This window comes from Garra rufa, chromosome 3 (assembly GCF_049309525.1).
Source record: "Garra rufa chromosome 3, GarRuf1.0, whole genome shotgun sequence".
Lineage (NCBI taxonomy): Eukaryota > Metazoa > Chordata > Actinopteri > Cypriniformes > Cyprinidae > Garra > Garra rufa.
Genome location: NC_133363.1, coordinates 45,334,852 through 45,354,063, shown reverse-complemented (window position 1 = coordinate 45,354,063; position 19,212 = coordinate 45,334,852). Strand labels below are relative to the sequence as shown.

The window sequence follows — 19,212 nt, the reverse complement described above, 5'->3', positions numbered from 1 at the left end:
TGTTGACACTAGTGAAGAAGCCAGCACAAATTAATCCTGACACATTTGCAGACGGGTGATATCTTACAGTGAACACTTTGTAATTATATTTGAAAATGAAAATTAAATGACACTTAAACCTAGGCTGTCAGGCTAACTGAGGAGGAGGAACAGGGGGAGTCTGCAGGGGCTGCGAGAAATTGAGAGAGAGGGAGGATGCAATGCGTTTAACGTCGAGAGCCCACCCTTGGGCAGACCCGACCACTCCTAGGTTGCATAAACATGCCAGTCTTTCACCCCGTGGCGCATCGCCCTGGCCAGGCCCGGAGCTGGGTATAATACACATTAGCAGTCCTCTGATTACAGTCATTAGGGTCAATTGGTGGACGAGAGATGTTACCCACAAGCTCTGATTGCATATATTATCTGTCTGCATAAATACACGGTACAATCAATGCAGTTGCTCTCTCATAGACTGTGATAACGCACATCCTTTAACGTTCGCAGGTTTCTAGCGATGTTTGGCTAAACGAATCGTTTTGCTTTCGCAGATTGCCAGACAACAGCAGCAACTTCTGCAGCAACAGCACAAAATCAATCTTCTCCAGCAGCAGATCCAGGTCAGTGCTCGACTTTCACGTCTTCATTCTGTCAAAAAAACGTTATTTTGTTTTTACAACTGTCATCAATCACGTTACAACTGTCACCAATCAGGATAATTGGCCAATGGTAATTCGGAATGGGCTATAGATGGGTAGAATAATTATCACTCCCTAATTAATGAAGGAAGGGGGGAAAAAACAGAAATGAGAGAAAGCTTAATGATACCAAGTGGTGCCTGTTTGCATGTTTTGTGGAAAAGTGCCCTAAGGGTTTGAGACATGAAAGCCGGTGATAAATGCCTCTGAAATTACACCGTCCCAGCACGGTGACGTGGCAGCGGCTTTGGAAAAACAAGCGCTACTGTACTGTTAGCCCCCGTTTCCCATTGTCCGATATTGGAAAAAATCACTTTACGCACTTCGTTGTGGCCGGCGAGCCTGTAAACATACCTTGTTGACACGTAAATTGCGCAAACCTTGCCTTTTGCAAATATTTGCTGCTTGCTTTAAGTCATTTTGAGTGATCTTTTGAAGGTCTTTATAAGTGTGCTTCAAGAATAGGCTCATTGAAAGTTTGCTCTTTGCTTAAAAATAATTGAATTGGATTAGTTGCAAAGTACACACTGTGGTCACCCAAATCCGTTTTCTTGCCACAAAGTGGATAGCGCTTTTTTCCCTCTCCATCAAGCAATTATGTGAAATGAAAAAATGGAAAGGAGGGAGAATAAAGAGAATGCTTACAAGAGCGCCATAAATAAATGTGACGTATAAGTGAAGAAAGAGGAGGAAAAGATGCGGCATGAGAATGAGTGTTTGTGAGCCGTTGGTTTGTGTGGTATGCGGTTCTCAATCAAGCAAGGTTAGCAGACCACCCAGTCGGAGACGTGGACGTACACAAGCTGGTCAGTGGCAGTGGTCAAGGTCTTTTACACACATGAAATCCAAGGGCAACAAGAGCAGCCCATGCCTGGAGATATTCTCTTCCATCTCCCGCTTTCTTTTTTTCCCCGTTTGATTTGCACATTCAACGGAGACAGGTACAATGTTCCCCACTCTTTTCTCACACCCAATACACCATTATGTCAGCCGGTTTTCTATTTTACGCTCTCATTTCATTCTGTACTTCTCAGTCCTCACTTTCACGTCTCATATCTTTCTTTGCGTTTGACTTCCACTTCAAAGCCCCTCAGCTTGAGGCCCTCAGAAAGGAATCCAGGCCGGTTTTCTTCTCAGCCCTCTACCTATCATTGTGAGGTTAACCATCAGCCTTTCTTTCTCTCTCTGCTCAGATGTGTCAGGTAAAAACAAACCACTGTCTTATTTACACAGCCCGAAGCACGACAGATTTATAGCTCGGCAGTAAAACCTCTTTCAAGTGCACTTCTCAAGAGAAAGGCCCAATCTGTTAAAGGCGCGCACTGTTAAAGAGCCTGCAGAACTAGCCACTGTGCTACTACCACTCTACCACGCCGTCTGTGTCAGAAGTACCACTCTTCGGTTTTCAGTAGACAGGCCCCTACATGCTTACTGTGTGTTCAGTCGGTAGCAGTGGAGTAAGAGTTTGTGTGAACGGTTTAATTACCATTAGGAGTGGAGGCTGCTGGGTTTGGGTATTCTCAACTAGCGACAGAGCTCATCTTAAACAGCTGGGCTTTGCTATACTGTCATTCCAGCAGTGCACTGAGGAGAAGCTAATTGAAGTTATGGTAACATAAGTGTTTTTTCAGTAGCATGACATTAGCTAAGCTGTTGTCAAAGTACAGATACAAAGAATTGGAGACTTTTTGAAATACATCTCATCTGTAGTTTCTCCCTTTTCTTGTCTGAGATTAAAACAAAAGAGACAGTCTCCATCTGCTACAGTTAATGGCTATTACACTGTAATCACAAATGTTTATACCAGAACACCAGCAAAAACGAAAGACACTAAAAGAGTCAGGCTTAGGATGTATACTATCTTATCATGCTTTTTATCTTCTCCGACTTTGTTTCCATATATATCATTACCATTGCCTCCCTTTGTGACCCATTTAACTTCCGTCTCTGGAGGCCACAGCTTGTCGTAAAGAAGAAGAAGTCGGAAGACAAGAGTAGGATGCAATGGGAAGCGAGAGGAGGAGGCTTGCTAATGCAGTTCCCTGGCACTCTGTTTTCATTAGAGCTAGCTCTACAAAAAATGCCCAGTGCTCTTAATATACAACAGCTTTGAGTTAATTAGTACTCCAAACAAGCTCTTCAGCCTTCATGTAGAAGACGTAAAAGTTGAGTGGTAAAACAGCATGCAAGGATTGGGTTTCCCCGCTGTTAGCGTGGAGCGTGTGCGTGGTTTAAAGAGCCAGCTTCCCCATCAAAGCGCTACTGTTTTGGCTCACATGGTAAGCGGCGTTTTAGACATTTATTGATGATGTAACTGATCACATCACTGGATTCTGTAAACGGGACTGAATGGGGTCCAAATAAAACCATTGGGCCTGTAACCTAATACAGCGCGTTGGCTTGGAAAATCAGTTCTGGTTTTCTCCGGAGTTTGGCACGGCGCGTTGCCCAAATCAAACCGCTTTTAAATTGCCCCTCTCTTTGTTTCATCACATTTTGTACAAAGAGCTCAGAGAGATGAAGAGATTGAGTCTTTGTCTTTTCGGGAATTACAATGTCACTTGTTTTAAAGATAGCAGATGTTTAGATTATAGCGTTAGAGGCTTATCAGAACTTCAAGCTCAAGGTTTTACTTCTTATTTATTCCTTCAGCCAAAAGCCTCTTGTTGAGAAATTTCATATGGCAACTAATTCCGTCCAGGGACCGGATTACTGTTATGTGACTCAAGCACGAACTTAAAAGCGCCATCAGAGATTGAAGGAGAGGCTTAGGAACAATTAAAAACAAATGTCGAAGTAAATCTTGATCTGAAAGAGAAAATGTGTTACTTATGTAAGACAAGTAAAGCCGCACAAATAAGACCATGTAAAAGCCACCGCCTCCAACAGGAAGGCAAGCCTGTGTTGGTTGTTCTTAGAATCGGTATTAATCAAGCCAAGTGATTCGGGTTCCGCTGACCTGTTTACAAAGAGCCTGTCTCCTTGACAGTTACACTCACTGTTTTATTCGCCCTCATGCCATTACAATCAGCTGTAATTGTGGATGGCTTCCTGTAGGAAAGGAAAAAAAATGTGAGAGATCTTTAATATCGCATGTCATTATCTTAGACAGAAATGAGATTAAATGGAGAGAAATACTATAATTTTCGGTAAATACGTGGATTTTAGCCCAAGAAATATAATATGAAAACAATTTATAATATAATATACAGTCAAACCAAAATTTATTCAGACACCTTCAACATTTCTCACATTATCACAGTTTATTCGCTATGGTTTAGAAAATGGAAATAAAACATGACAAGATCTCAGAGTTAAACTGTGTCAGAACAAATTCATCTTAATAAACACAAATTATTAAAGGCAAACCAACATTTATTTAGACACTTTCAAATTTTCTCACATTATCACAGTTTATTCGCTATAGTTTAGAAAATGGTAATAAAATATGGCAAGAGCTCAAGTTAAACCGTGTCAGAACAAATTTGTCTGGATAACATAGGTATGTGATAAAATGTGGTCAGGTCAAAGTGTCAGATCAAATTTTTGGTCCCAAATTTTTATACATTTTTCTGGAAGTCCACTCTTTGAAGATTTTTTGGGTATAATACGTCATAGTTTACTTTATTTTGCAATCCTCACTAATTTCAATTTATGAAAATGTTTATTTAAAAAAAAAAAAATAATGTAGACTATATGTAATATATTAACGTTTTATTTAGCAAACTAGTAATTTGATCATTAATATAGCAATATTTAATAATAAATTGATATTTGATAATTAATTGATAATTAATAGTTTACTGTAATCAGTTGTTCAGAACTTTTTTTCTTTCATTTATACTTTAATTTAACTTAAATTTCTTGAGCCAACAACCAAAACAACACTCAAACGGTACTGAAAAGTTTATGACCAAAAGTTTATGATCAACAAAATGATATGCGATTATTCACTGTTCCTTTGTCTTTTGCTTTGGGTGAGCTCCCCGTAATGACAAAATATGTCTGAGTATGTGTTAGAGCGCAAAAAGGTTTTCTTTGTTCAAGAGGTTGTCAGGAGAGACTGTTCATTGTCCTCTGAGCTCATATGTCTCTTGCACTTAATACTTATGATTACAGCTGCAGTGCTCAGTTGAGATTTCAAAGGCCTGTACATGTGTGCATGTGTATTAGGTGCTATTGTCTCTCTCTGGGTTGCGTTTTGCGACGGCAGCTGTAAATTCCCAGGCTGGACTCAGGGATGATCTGGGCCTGGGTTGACGTGCATCTTCAGCACTGACTTGGCTCGGTTCCAGGCATTCCTGCACGCTGGGGCTGGTACGATGTGAGCTGAGGTGACGCAGGGAGGAGAACACACAGGTGGAGGCAGGCTCATCTTATTGTATACACACACGCACAAGCATCAAGAGAAGAATGATTCCCTCAAAGGTCAGCGTGAACTTTAGATACTGAGGAGAGGCGAGGCTGCGGTGTGTTTGAGGAAAAATTCCCGTTGAGATTAAACAACTCTTTCTCTATGAGAATCCCATTATGACGCTCATATACTCTGTCTCATATCACAGCAAACAAGAGTTTATTAGCTCCGATCTCATTCTCTCTCCTCACACAGCGCGGCTACGAGTGACACTCGCTGTGAGAAAGGCACACTGAGCTCTGTTTGTCAACGGACAGAGATGCTGTTTGTCCGTGTAGGGCCATTGTTGTGCCGACGGTCGCTTCCTGTGTTTTAAAGCAGGCCGCCGGTTCAAACACTCTGTCATTGTACAGGCCTGGTTCTACTTATCTAACCCCAGGGCTCCGCTTCCTCTTGCTACTCTACTGAGAGAAACCTCCACGTGGCTGTCTTCCGCTGTCCTCCCCCCTTTCTTCCTCCCACCCGTCCCCCCTCTCTCTCGCTCTCCCTCTCCCCTCTTTCTCCTGCCAGCACCGGCTGGATCACACAGATCTCTTGCTCTCCATCTCTCACCCTCTTCTGGCAAACGCCACTTCTCATCCACTTCTCTCATTCCTAGACGGAATCTGTACACCTTTTGCTGTTTTTTTTTTTTTTTTTTTTTCCTAAACTGATTATGGGAATGAGGAAGAAATTAAAATAGATTTAAAAATATATAATTAAAAATGCAAAAAATGTGATATCTTTTTAAATAACAATTATATAAAGTATATAACATACATTGTTGTCATACAACATAAAAGAGATGCGAAGTGATAAGGTTAGCTGAAGTTTTGCTTCTGCTTATTTTTTAAAGGTTTGTTCACATAATTTTTAAAAACTTTTACATATGCTATTATAAAGAGAAAAACAAATTAAATCTTCACAGGTTGAGTAGCCGTTCCTTATCCTTTGGTATTTCAAAGCTCACAAAAAGGAATGGAACTTTTCAGTATGCAGTTATAATGAGAAAAGATAAATGAAAGGAAGAGAGAGAGAATTTTTGTATTCAGATATTTGTGTTTGAGTTTTTTGTTTTACGAGCACAGATTCCAAGCAGGCCTGTTTATTATCTCAATAATCACTGACTCCTACTCTGTTGGGTTTTGTACATTCTCTTCAATATCAGCACACTGACAGATGCCGTCTGAAATAATTCTAGCTTTTTATTATTATTTATTTATCATCCGCTAAGATAATAGATTAATTCTACATTTTTCAGATCATTTTTTTCCCAATGCTATAAGATCTGCATTCCAGCTCAGTGGCAGAGGAGTGGCACTATTACAGCTAAAGCAGAAGCTGTTGTCAACATTCACTTCAAAGCAGGAAAGGTTTCCTCACATGTGGTTTTAAATGGTGTGGGGGAGCAGCAGGGAGCCTCTAAGGGTTAACTGATAATAGCTGCATACAGCCACCAGATTAAAGATTCTTTTTAATTATACACGGCTAACCACCAGCACAGTGAAGCCAGACAGACTAAAGACGACCTGTGCAGATGATAGACACAATGTGCCAGTGTGTTTGTGCGTGTTGTGAACAGTCTGAGAGGCCGGTGGAAGAGTAGGCCTTCAGGATATACCTTTGTTCCTGCGGACTGATAGACAAATGTCTGTGTGTTGGAGAGAGACTGATCTCTCTCATATGTGTGCCATTTCCCCAGGCCACTGTGAGTTTGCCCTTATAGCCATGTTTATCAGTGGGAGAGGAGGCCAGGCTAAAGGGTTAATCAGAGCCAGGTCTCAAACACAAAACACACACGTCCGGCTCTGTTGCCCAGGACAAACTCGTTTAATCGTAAATGATCCTGGATTGTTGTGTAATAGCATTATTCAATTAATAAACTTGATTCACGCTCAAGAAGCTACACAGCCGTTCTCATCATCTTTTGGCATTTCAAAGCTCACAAACGGGGATGGAGGAATAATAGCACTCTGTTCTGAGAAGTTGCATAATGGTGTTCAGGTCTCTTCTCTCACTATTTTGCAGCGCGGTGACAGAATTCACAGGGGAAGTTGAACAAAAAGAAACGCTGTCTGCGCAGACAGAACAGAGGCTCCTAATTAAACACAAGACTTTGAGGAACTCTTTTCAGAGAGAAGGAAATGTCTCCTTTTTTCTTTTTTTGAGATATGTTTGATTCTTTTTTTCTTTAGTTTAGCTTCTTAACCGAGTCGCATATTAATATGAGGGATCCAGAATAAGTAAATCCTTTGTTTTTGTAGTTATCTAAGGTCATATATTAAAATAGACTGTGGCCTGTTAACATATTTTCTTTTTCCCTCTGGCTGGACGGAATTTGTGTTAAGAGAATTGTAATCCGGTTACTGTACGGTGGTTTCATCTCCTCTCGGTCATATTACAATCACCATTATTTAGCCGCTGCGCATGAAGCTAATTACCATAGCTTTGTCTTTAGCCTAGAGCCATTTGGTTTGCCTTTTTAATTCAATGAACAACAATTAAATCCAATATTTCATTAAGCTCCCTCAAATGCACCAGGCGCCATATAATGGTGAATAATTCAGCTTGGGTTTTTTAGATAAATATAGGGGTGCCTAATTGAACAAAGATAATGCTCCTAATTTGCCTCTTGTTAGATGGTTTTGGTTGTCTCCCAGCACCCTTGTGATCTCTCATGCTAAAGTCTCATTTATGCGGAGACGGCGCTGAAAACAAGCTATGCTAAAAAAGAATGTGTTGCCAATTAGCATTGTCTGCCAGGCAAATGGATTGTAATAAGGAAGGAAATGAGCGCGGGCGTGTGTTTACATCTCCACGTCTTTCGGCGCGCTAATGCCCTTCTCTTTATGGTGTGGAGTATGCTAGCTTCTACTTCTACCAGGATGAGGGCCATAACGGTCTCATCAAATCCTCTTGGCTTGTGCCCAGTGCGGCGGAGCCTGAAACGCGCTCATCCTCCATTTAGCGGAGACTGTTAGCTGATGAAGAGCCCAACATGCGAGAGCGGAGATAAAAGAAAGCGGTGACCCGACTCATTAGCCCCCTTTGATTTAATATATTGACACTTGGATACAAATAATTCCATTTAGTGTGCTTGGTTGGAGGGGGTGTGGGGGATCAATTTAATTAGTTATGAAATGTGACTTCTTGTCACGAAGCAGGAGAAACGCTGACGTTAAATAAAGTCATGTGCGCTTCGAACAATAAAGCTTCTGTAGGCCCGTTTTAAAACTTAATGACGCATAAAAACGGGCCTAATAGTTACATCTTCACCAGCGGGCCATGATGCTTTTGATATTAAGCTAATGGATGGCTGAAGGTAGAATGCTTAACCGCAGTTCAAACAGTTTCGGATATTAAGAATATAAACAGTGGTCGCCTGGACGATCACTGCTTTGTCTGTTAAAGTGGTGTCTTTAGCTTTTTAGCACTGTGCATAGTTACATTGACTCTGGGTGTTAAACTGAAATTAACAAACCAAAGGATTTTTAAAAGCCCTTGCATCTTTGCATCTCATCTTAAAGGATTAGTTCACTTCCTGAGTAAAAATTTCCTGATAAATTACCCACCCCCATGTCATCCAAGATGTTCACGTCTTTCTTTCATCAGTCGAAAAGAAATTAAGGTTTTTGAGGAAAACATTCCAGGATTTTTCTCATATAGTGGACTTGAACAGGTTGAGGGTCCAATTTGCAGTTTCAATGCAGCTTCAGTGCCTCTACATGATCCCACATCATTGTTTCGGTAGATAAGACCCTGATTCCTCGGCCGGGATCGTGTAGAGCCCTTTGAATATACATTGAATCTGCAATTTGGATCTTCAACCTGTTTGCTCCCATTCAAGTCCACTATATGAGAAAAATCCTGAAATGTTTTCCTCAAGAATGGGACATGGGGGTGAGTAAATTATCAGGACATTTTTATTCTGGAAGTGAACTAATCCTTTAACTGAGCATCATGCAAATCAGCGGCTGATTCACGAGTCCAAACCCGGTCGAGGGTGGGATAAAGCGGGCGCTGTCCAGCCAGAATCAGCCCCTGAATCTCATCAGAAAGCACCTGTCACTCGCCGACGCACCACAAGCCCTCCCAGACCATGCACGACGGACCTATACTTAGCTCTCATTGTGCGCGGGCCCTGCGAGGGGAAAAATATCAGTTGGTGGAGAACACATCCTCCAGTGTGATGTTGACTTAGTTTCCTCTCCCCTCCTGCTTGGCCCACTGTTTTCCCTGTTAATGTTGAGCAAACTGTTTTGTCTTTGCATTGGCTTTTTAACGTGGTCCTCAGCCTCCGCAGTGGGCACACACACAGGGGGAAAGAAGGCAAGGCATTAATAGCCTCTACTGTGTGCGGCCAGCCGGCAGTTTAGAAAGGGGGCCCGTGTTTTCTTAGGGCTAGGGTGGCAAAGCAAAGCATTCAGCCCTGCGCGTAGCAGCACAAAAAAAGGGCCGCTTTGTGTTTCGGATGGGACGGAGGAGGGTCCGAGCATTCCCGACGGAATACAATGAATGGGCCGTTTTGTCTTTCGCCCGTTTTTCATGCACACTGAATTGTTGTTGTCTTTCTCTCGCTCTCCGTTTCTCCCTCTCTCTCTTTTTCATAATTATTCTTCCCCATCACTGGGTGTGCACATGACATTTGAGCGTGTTTTAAAGTCTCAACACTCTCATGTGCCTGCAATAAAGTCCCGGCCGTAACAATGTCAGCTTTCTGCTGGACAACAGAGCGCTCTCTGTTGTTCTCTGGGCCCAGCTGCTGGAAGGGTAGAGCAAAGACAGTGGCTTAGTCTGCACACAGATGACAGGAAGAAGGAGAAATGCTCCTCTCTCTCTCTCTCTCTCTCTCTTTCTCTCTCTCTCTCTCTCTCTCTCTCTCTCTGTCTCGCTCTCTATCTCTCTTCATGGACTCACTCACTGGACAATGCCATTTTTAGTTAATGGGTGGTCTGACTCTAGACTTTCAGTTCTAAACTGCTGGGTCATGACCCAAAAATGGGTCACAGGTCTGTTCTGATTGGGGAAAAAACAATGCTAAATACCACTAAACATATAACACTGTAAAATAAATAACTTTAAAAAGAGAACAATCACTTTGCATATACTTCAAAAGCAGCTAGATGGATGCCAACATGGACAGGTGATATGCCTTTATCTTTGAAAAGCATGAACAAAAGTTTAATTTATATAATTTTGTTTTATTTTTTAATTTTTGTCTCGTGAAAATATTTATGCTATTTTCCTGCTAAAGACCCATAATCTGTTTTAAATTCTATTTGTTGAGGGTTTTTTTTTTTCATTTCCATTTCCTCTTTTTTATTATAGTGCTTTTTTTAAACTATTTCTCTTTTATATTAGGCTTTTTGATTATATCTTAAATATTTATTATTTGGAAGGTTTGAACGAGCATAAAAATAAATATCGGTCTTTAAATGCATCATGCATAATTCAAAAGTGACCAGAAAGTAAATAAAATTAAAAATTAACAAAAGAAAAGAAAAGAAAAAAAGAACATATTGCATGAATTAAAGCATGAAGGCATATCACACTTGGCTAATGTCTTTTTTCCTGTTTAGCTGCCCAACACCATCATGATCCAAAAGGGTCTGGGGTTTATTGTGTATTGTGCCGGTGCCGGTTTTCATAGATGTGGGATGTATATGTGGGATAATGATGTTGGCCTCAGACTCATTTGTGGGTTTGTTTATGTCTGTCCTTTTCTCCCCTCATTACCCATGCTGTTTGAGCCAGTCCCCTCGGGTTTAGCCAGTTTACTGAAAACCTTTTTAATTTTATGACCAGACCTTGAGAGAAAAAATATTTTTCTTCTCCTCCTTCCTTCTTTCTTTCTCCCATTCTTTTTTTTCTGTCATTGTGTAAACTGATTCCTACATTAATTGTGTCATCCTAGAGCAGGTAACCCTAAGTAAAGAATGAGTAAATTAAATGAGTAAGAGAGAGAGAGAGAGGTGGACGTGATATCTGTGTGTGCACTATGCCACAGCAGTGCTGAGCTCAGAAGACTACTAAAGCCTTAGGCTCGTCTTTGATATTTTATATGCAATACAACCCTAATTGCTTGAAATATTTACAGACTTAAATTACATTTTAGGTTCTTAGAGGCTCAACAAGAATTTGCCTTAAGAACACATTTCTGTTGAACACACACTGATCACATTTTGCTGGTGTTCTTAAGGGAATAGCCTTTCCCCCCACATCTTTGTACTGAACTAATTTACTAATTTCAGCATCCCAGCATGAGCCTCTCTTCTCCCCTCATAATATTAAACACGCTTATTTGATTATTCATAAATTACGATCAGCATATTGTAATGATTAAAAAAACACAGGTAGGGTATTGCAGAACCAAGAGTTTAAAAGGGATAGTCATATCATTTCAAAACTGTATGAGGGTAAAAGAAGTATAAAAACAATGAGTGTAATATTGCTTTAAATTGTTGTTTTTCAAAAAAAAAGTTTTTTGTTTAATTTTATTACATTTTTACATTTTTCCCCTAATTTACAGAAGGCACCCACTAAAATGTCATTCAGTGTAACAATCTTGTCAGACATATTTACAAGAAAAATCAATTTATGATATATTAAAAGGTGAATTACCCCAAATACTAATTAGTTGTAATTCTACATTTAAAAAATTTGCCACTATCCTAGGTTTTGACCATTGACCATTTGTCATTAAGAATTTTTTACCCATTTAAAACAAAATAAATTTAATATGCCCCCTTATTCTTTTATATATTTTAATATGTACAAGTCAGAGTAAGCATTTTGTTTGAATTTTTACATAATCGAATGACAATGTAACATTATTTCAACCAAATTTTGACATTTCATTCTCCAAAAACATATTTAAAACCTTAAAAGTAGACACTTTACTTAAATTTAATGTGCTTTCTATGGTCATAAAATCGCTTTTGTAAATTTATTTTGACGTGGACATCTTAACATCTTTGTTAAATAATGAATAAATGAATAAAGAAAAAAGAATGAATAAAGAAAAATGTCTCTATGCTTTTTTCCATATAATTAAAGTCAGTGGGGTGCAAAGATGTTTTGGACTTGGTCTTCAAAATATCTTTTTTTTAAGCATGTTTGTTTTGACAAGAGAGTGTGTGAAAAGAAATGACAGCATTTTTTTCAGGTGAACTATCCCTTTACTAATATTAAGGCAAATTGAGCATGAAATTCTGAGATCGGAGCTCAGTTGTGTGTGTGTGTTTCTCGTATGCTTGTTTTTTTTTTTTTTTGCCATGAGCTCCAGGCAGGGTGGACTTGAAGTAAAGCTGAAGTGGAAGGCGAAGGGTGGGGGAGAAAGGGGCCGTTCTGCTTTTAACAGCCCCGGACTTAATATAGACATATTGGAATGGCTCATTTCCAAGAGGGCTTGTTTTACTGTGTAAGGAATTAGCGGAACAAGAAGTCATCTATTGGTTATTTCTCCAGACGAGCCGAGCGTGGGCCAGTGTCTGGTTTCTGTGCACCTTGCCCCGTTCGGCACACACATGCTCCGAGTCCTCAGAATACATTTGTCCTCTGTCAACTCAGAGTCTTTTGTCTGCGGTGGCGTAACATACATCCAAATACACACAAATGCACTGTTTGCTAGTTGTCCTGTTCCAGTATCAGAAACGTTAATCTTTTACCTGTTTAAAAAAAACACACACACACACACACACACACACACACACACACACACACACACACACACACACACACACAGAACAAAAGAGAGCATGAAAGCAAGAAAACACGGTGATCATCGACCGATAAGCCTTTGAGTCTGTGGGCTAGTGGATTGTCGGAGGCGGGTCGGTCCGGGTCAAAGCCACGGCCAACGCACAAAGCCTCTTTATTCCCGGTCCTGTATCTGTGTGGCTGATGAGAGCCTCCTGCAGAACTCCTCGCTAACAGAGCAGAGAGAGCAGAACAATGCGTTTAGTCTGTGGCACCAAGGTGGAGACCTGGTCTTAATTCCGGCCCTGCGCTGACAGAAAGAGCGGGGATCAAAGTCCGACTCAGCCCTATCGATCCACACGGCCCGATTGTCATCAGGGGCTGAAGCGCGGCCGAGCAGAATATCTCGCGCTTTGATAACGGCCCCGTGAGCGTGGGTTTATGTGTGTGCGCCGGTGGGATTAGAGCTCAAAGCTTCAGCCGCCGTGTGCTGGAGGAGTGCGGTTAACTGATAAATGACCTGTGACGTGGGAGTAATGTGTACTTGGGGATCTATGGGATTGTTTAAAAAATTGACCTCTTCAGAACAGAATAATGTGCAGACTCCCAAGCGCAGAAGTGGTTTCATTCAGCAAAGAGCTCTCTCTCTTTCTCTCCCGCTCTCTCTTTGCTGGTGAGTTTCCAGAAAGCGCTCGCTGAGTGTGCTCACAAAGTAGCGGGTGTGAAGTTCGCGCTGTCGGGGCTCGCCGTGCGGATTGAGCGCGGTTGCCAGGTCCTCTAGAATCACTTCGCTTTAAAATGGATCCCCTAAGGTGGTTTTCTTTCGCAGTCATTTTGGCTCTGGCAGCGTCAAGCGAGGGAAAGAGCGTGTGACGTATCGGTACTTACAGTAACAGCGAAAGCTGTTTTCACTCCTGCTAAATTTAAAACACCCCCATGTTAGAGCCTTTCTTTGAGTCTTTTAATGAGAAACGGTAATGTCCAAAGGAAATGGCTCCAAATTCGGACTAAAGTGTTTACAGTAAGATAGTACAGCCTCACCTTTGGCTTTTAAAACGGGGTGGCTGGTGCTTAATGCTTAACCTAGGGCTCCGGAGGCTCTCTGGCTCCTTCCAAAAATGTAAAAAGGAGAGAAGTTAGCCACCCCTCCCAATCTCCGTCTTATCTCATCGACACTGAAAGGCATTTTGGACATGTTAAAACAACTCCCCCTCTTTTCCTTTTAAAAGGTGAAAGAATCCCAGAGTGGTGCTCCTTGAAGATCAATCTCTATTTTCATGTTAAAGGGAGTTGTGGACAGGTATAGGGGGGCACGTCTCCTGAGCCCAACGGGACTCTTTAAAAGACAGCGAGGAGCATGGGTGCTGACAGGGGCCCTATTGAGCACGGTAATGACTTGTACATCTCCATTTTCCATGTGCTTGTGTGACAGACTGGGTCAGGATATGGCAGCAAATACACATTTACAGCTACATAGGCCACTGAAAGAGGGCATAAACATAGTAGTGCACCTGCTGGATTAGAAGCACACGGCATCCTATTCTAACAGTAATCCACGTACAGTGCAGCTCCTCGGATAGGCTGGGCTGTCTGACCTTAGGATTAGTTGCTGCTGTAAACCATTACTGAAGATAAGTGCTGATGTCAACATTTCCACTAACAACATTGATTAATCTATAGCTCCCTATTTACTTCAGGGGGTTCCCCCCCTCCTCCTTTTATTTCGGTCATTCAACCTACAGCGAGCGCACATTGTGTGTTTAAACAACTTACTGCTGACAACTCTGCGTTCAGTGTTGGGAATTAGTGATCAGTAGCGTGATTGTAGCTTAGCTGTTTTTAAAACACAGTAGCATTTCCAGCAATGGACTACTTTTTTCCCTTAGTGTATGATGACAAAACACATTTTTTCACAGTATTACGTGTGAAAGTATTAATACAACATTTTTCATTTCTCATACCATCCAGTTCATTTTAGTAAATTGCATTGTTCATTAAATTGAATTATTAAAATAAACCACTTAGACAAGACAGTAAGTCTTTTATATTTTTATATTGTAGTACTTACATCAAGAAAATTATGTTTATTTATCACAATAATATTATGTTTAAAATTTAAAAGTATTAATATTTAGTGAAATGTAAATATTTTTGCAAGTAATTTTTAGTCAAAAATCTTACCCTGGAGGTCCAATGCGCTGCAGAGTTTAGCTCCAACCCTGATCGCACTCACCTACCTGTTATTCTCTAATGATCCTGAAGACCTTGATTAGCATGCTCAGGTGTGTTTGATTAGGGTAAGAGCTAAACTCTGCAGGAAAATGGATCTCGAGGTCCAGATTTGTCATAAGGTTAAATTTTACAAAACTGAGATGTATACATCATATGAATACTCAATAAATAAGCTTTCTATTGATGTATGGTTTGTTATGATAGGACGATATTTGGTCGAGATACATCTATTTGAATATCAGGAATCTGAGGGTGCAGAAAAATCAAAATACTGAGAAAATCACCTTTAAAGTTGTCCAAATTAGGTTCTTAACAATGCATATTACTAATCAAAAATGATCCTAAATGATCCTAATGAATCCTAATGATTTTTGGCATAAAAGAAAAATCAAAAATTTTGACCCATGCAATGTATTTTTGGCTATTGCTACAAACATACCCCAGCGACTTAAGACTGGTTTTGTGGTCCAGGGTCACATATGTGACCCTGGACCACAAAACCAGTCTTAAGTAGCACAGGTATATTTGTAGCAATTGCCAACAATACAGTGTATGGGTCAAAATGATAGAATTTTCTTTTATGCCAAAAATCATTAGGATTTTAAGTAAAGATCATGTTCCATGAAGATATTTTGAAAATTAAAATCACAAGTTTGTTTGTTAACATTACTTAATTAATTGTGAACTAACATGAACAAACAATGAACGCCTGCATTTTTAATAACTAACATTAACAACGATTAATAAATAGTGTAATAAACAAATGACACCTTATTGTAAACCTTATTGTCATACTGTGAAATTCACTAGCAATTTCTATTTCCACAACAAATTTTCTTCTGGGTAACTTAAGTAGTTTACCAGTTTTTGATAGATGTTTGTAGAATTGTAGATTAACTGTATTTGAATTGCTTTAAATTATGGGTAGCTTGTAGGTTGACAAGCTACGGTTTCAAAGCTTGCCGACATGGCCTGTGTTCTTATCGGAGTGTAAATTAATGCCTGTTCTAAGGGCAGGGGACAGTGGCGAAGACACGGCCGGGTGATGTGTGTATGTCTGACAGAGAGACAGATTGTGCTGTGTATCACCGCAGACTTCATCAGCTGTGCTGAACTGATGATATATGCGAGACGTTGAAGGTGAAGGGGCCTCTCTCTCTCTCTGTCATTCACTTTCTCTCCGTGTGTCTCTGCACCCCCATGAACCGGTCGGCCGTGTGAAGAGAGAAAGAGGCTGCCAGCTACACAGCCTGACTGATTGCTACAGATGCTCTTCCTCAAGTACCGCGAGTTACATCCTCGCCACAGCAGGTCTTCGGGGACAAACAATAGCACCTGTTCCTCATAAGATGGGGCTCGTTCATGTATCTTTAATGAAGCTTTGGGGCAGATGGCGAGAAATGGCATTATCCCATCCTCTGCTTCTAAGGATTTGATAAGACAAAGGGCAGATTGGAGGCAGACCTACAATGAGCTGAGTTTATGAGGTTCAGACTTTCCTCATCACATCTGCTCCACTTCATTCTTTCACGCTCTTGAAGATCTGACTGGCAATACTAATGCTGTAGGCAGCCAGCCGCCTGGCACACTGACGGAGGGAGGGACAAAATATCAGGGCACAGATACACAAATACGGGTGAACGTGTTCATACATACCATGTGTACCGTATATATATGCGGCAGTGGAAATGGATCAACTACTTTAGACTATACAGTTTACAATGGAGTAGATACACTTATGTGAACCAAGTTTAGTTGTTTGTGGTGGCAGAACAGCATTAGATCTTGTCTTGTCTTAAAGAATTTCTTTGCGGTTTTTGAATGTCTCTGGACCTCAAAAAAATCGAAATGTTGAAAAAATTACCTTTAAAGTTCTTAGCAATGCTTATTACTAATAAAACATTACGTTTTGATATATTTATGGTAGGAAATTTGCTAAATATCTTCATGGAACATGATCTTTACTTAATATCCTAATGATTTTTGGCATAAAAGAAAAATCAATCATTTGGACACATAAAATGTATTGTTGGCTATTGCTACAAATATACCTGTGATACTTATTACTGGTTTTGTGGTCCAGGGTCACAAATATACATTTAAATATGTTACCTTTTTTTTTTTTTTACTAGGGGTTAAAATAATTAAATAAAGATTTTATATTATTAGTAACTAATATTTTTGATTAGATTATTATAGTTATAATTTTATATTTTATATACATTTTAAAATAATACATGTATTACTGATTTTTACTAATGATGTGGTGTATATTTTCTCATGTGTAAGCATCCATGGATGCAAGCATGTTTTGTGTATATAAAGACACAGAGGAACAGACACAGAGAGACGAATAGATCCAGTGAATGAGAGCGACTGACGCATATAATAGGCGAGCTTCAATGCAAAATGCAATATGCAATTTATCAAAATCCATCTGTCTAAGTGCAGGCACTTAATTCCATTCTCTGTCTATTAGCAGTCAAAGCAAATTGCCAGTGATCATCTTTAAATCTTTATCTGCATTGTCTGCTCGGCTCTACCAGTGTACGTTAATTGACAGGCTTGAAAGCTAACCTTCACTATTAGTCCCCACTTTAAGGACGCTTATTTGATTTGCCACTCACAGATGTGGCGTGTGTAAATTAAACTTTAATGTAAAGGCCTCATTACTGCAAATCACGACCTCTCAAACTGAGGGCAATTTATCTGTTCGTACCTTCCCTTTTTCTTTCTCTCGCTGTTTGCGCCTTTGAAACCGCATTAGGGGAGTCTGTTTGATTAGCAGAGGGATTGTTAGCATTGTTAGTCAGTTTGTTTGTTTCAAATGATGTCTAATTCTAGGTTGTTTTAAATTATTTCGATTTGAATTAAACAAGACATTGATGATATAGTTTAGGAACAGATGGGATAAAGCATGGCAGACCAGGTGTTTCTGCCATTACGCATGTGAGCCTCGGTGCAGGACTATATGCGAAATGACATGTTAAGGAACAGTTGTGTTTTGGTTCCACTTTAAAAGCAGCTGTTCTGCGGCTTTAGACTGATTCGTTTTGCAAGGGTAATGTGAATAAGGCTAATGGCAATTATGTATGTGACTGACCTTAGCGGCCCTCAGAAGGAGAACAATTTACATGGTCAGAGCCATTTTTCTAAAGCGATTAAATGTATCTGAGGTAGTACAAGACCGTAGCTGGTGAAGCCACAGACGCTATTTATCTTTTCTGTGTAATAGCCCCTCTCACTCTGCTTGCATTTTGATTCACCTCACATGGAAGTAAACCGTTTTCACGAACACATCCATGAGGTCATGTTGAAGAGCCCTCTGATCTCTCTCATTCAGCATTTTTTTGTCACATCTGTAAAATACTTCATTCCGGTACAGTCTCAACTCTGTAGATGCACTTTTTAAAGTGCAAAGCTTTTTTCGATTTATTTTTGCTTAGGAGAACTCACTTAGTCCGAATCACTGAGGTGGACCTGAACACTTGTTTAGCACCTGGGGAACAAGCCCTACTGAACTCTAACATTAGGCGCTCGCAAGGCGAAAGCAGCATTAAAAAGACGGAGATCACGCAGACCTCAGCGAGAAGTGGTTTCTCCAAGCAGGTTGATTTCATGCCCCAATGCTGCAGCGGTAATTGCGTCCAGACCGGTTTTTATTGCAGGCTGATTTTAAAGAGCGATGAATGGAGAAACATTCTATAATGTGTTTATTTTGGGGGGGCCGACCTTTATTAACCCGTTCTCCGGTTGGGCTCCCCAGAGGTGAGCCGGCTCGCCTGCATTAACTCTGCCCTGGCCCACGGTAGCACCGCTGCAGCCTATCACCTGCAGGCAGGAAGCGGAGAATGACAGCAAGATTGGGTCCGGCCAACACTCCACAAACATGTGTTTTCAAACTTCGATGGGAAGCCGCTCAGATCCCTAAATACACACAGACTCTCTTTTTCTTTGTCCCTAGTTCAGCGTGTCTGTTTTTACTCTTACACCGAGCTAATGCTATCCTTATGTTCACCATTACCGTTCTCTCTATTTTGCAATAAAGCAGGAATGAAGATGAACATGGTAGAGAGCTTTTGAAAGGCACCACACGCGATGCCAGGTGTTGACGTTATACATGAAATATCAGAAATGCACGAGCTTTTGGGCTCATTCCATCTTTTTCACAGCTGAAAACAGGTGCTGTAAATTACCAGCCTCCCTTGGGCA

At 40.5% G+C, this 19,212-nt stretch overlaps 1 protein-coding gene across 1 annotated transcript in view; it reads left to right on the top strand.

Moving 5' to 3' along the window:
- The window catches only part of sox6 (SRY-box transcription factor 6), a 159,277-nt gene that overhangs the window by 96,736 nt on the left and 43,329 nt on the right, over positions 1 to 19,212 (top strand). The window contains exon 8 of the mRNA XM_073837149.1: positions 531 to 599. Coding sequence (XP_073693250.1) covers positions 531 to 599 — 69 coding nt within the window. The remainder of the gene's footprint in view (positions 1 to 530; positions 600 to 19,212) is intronic.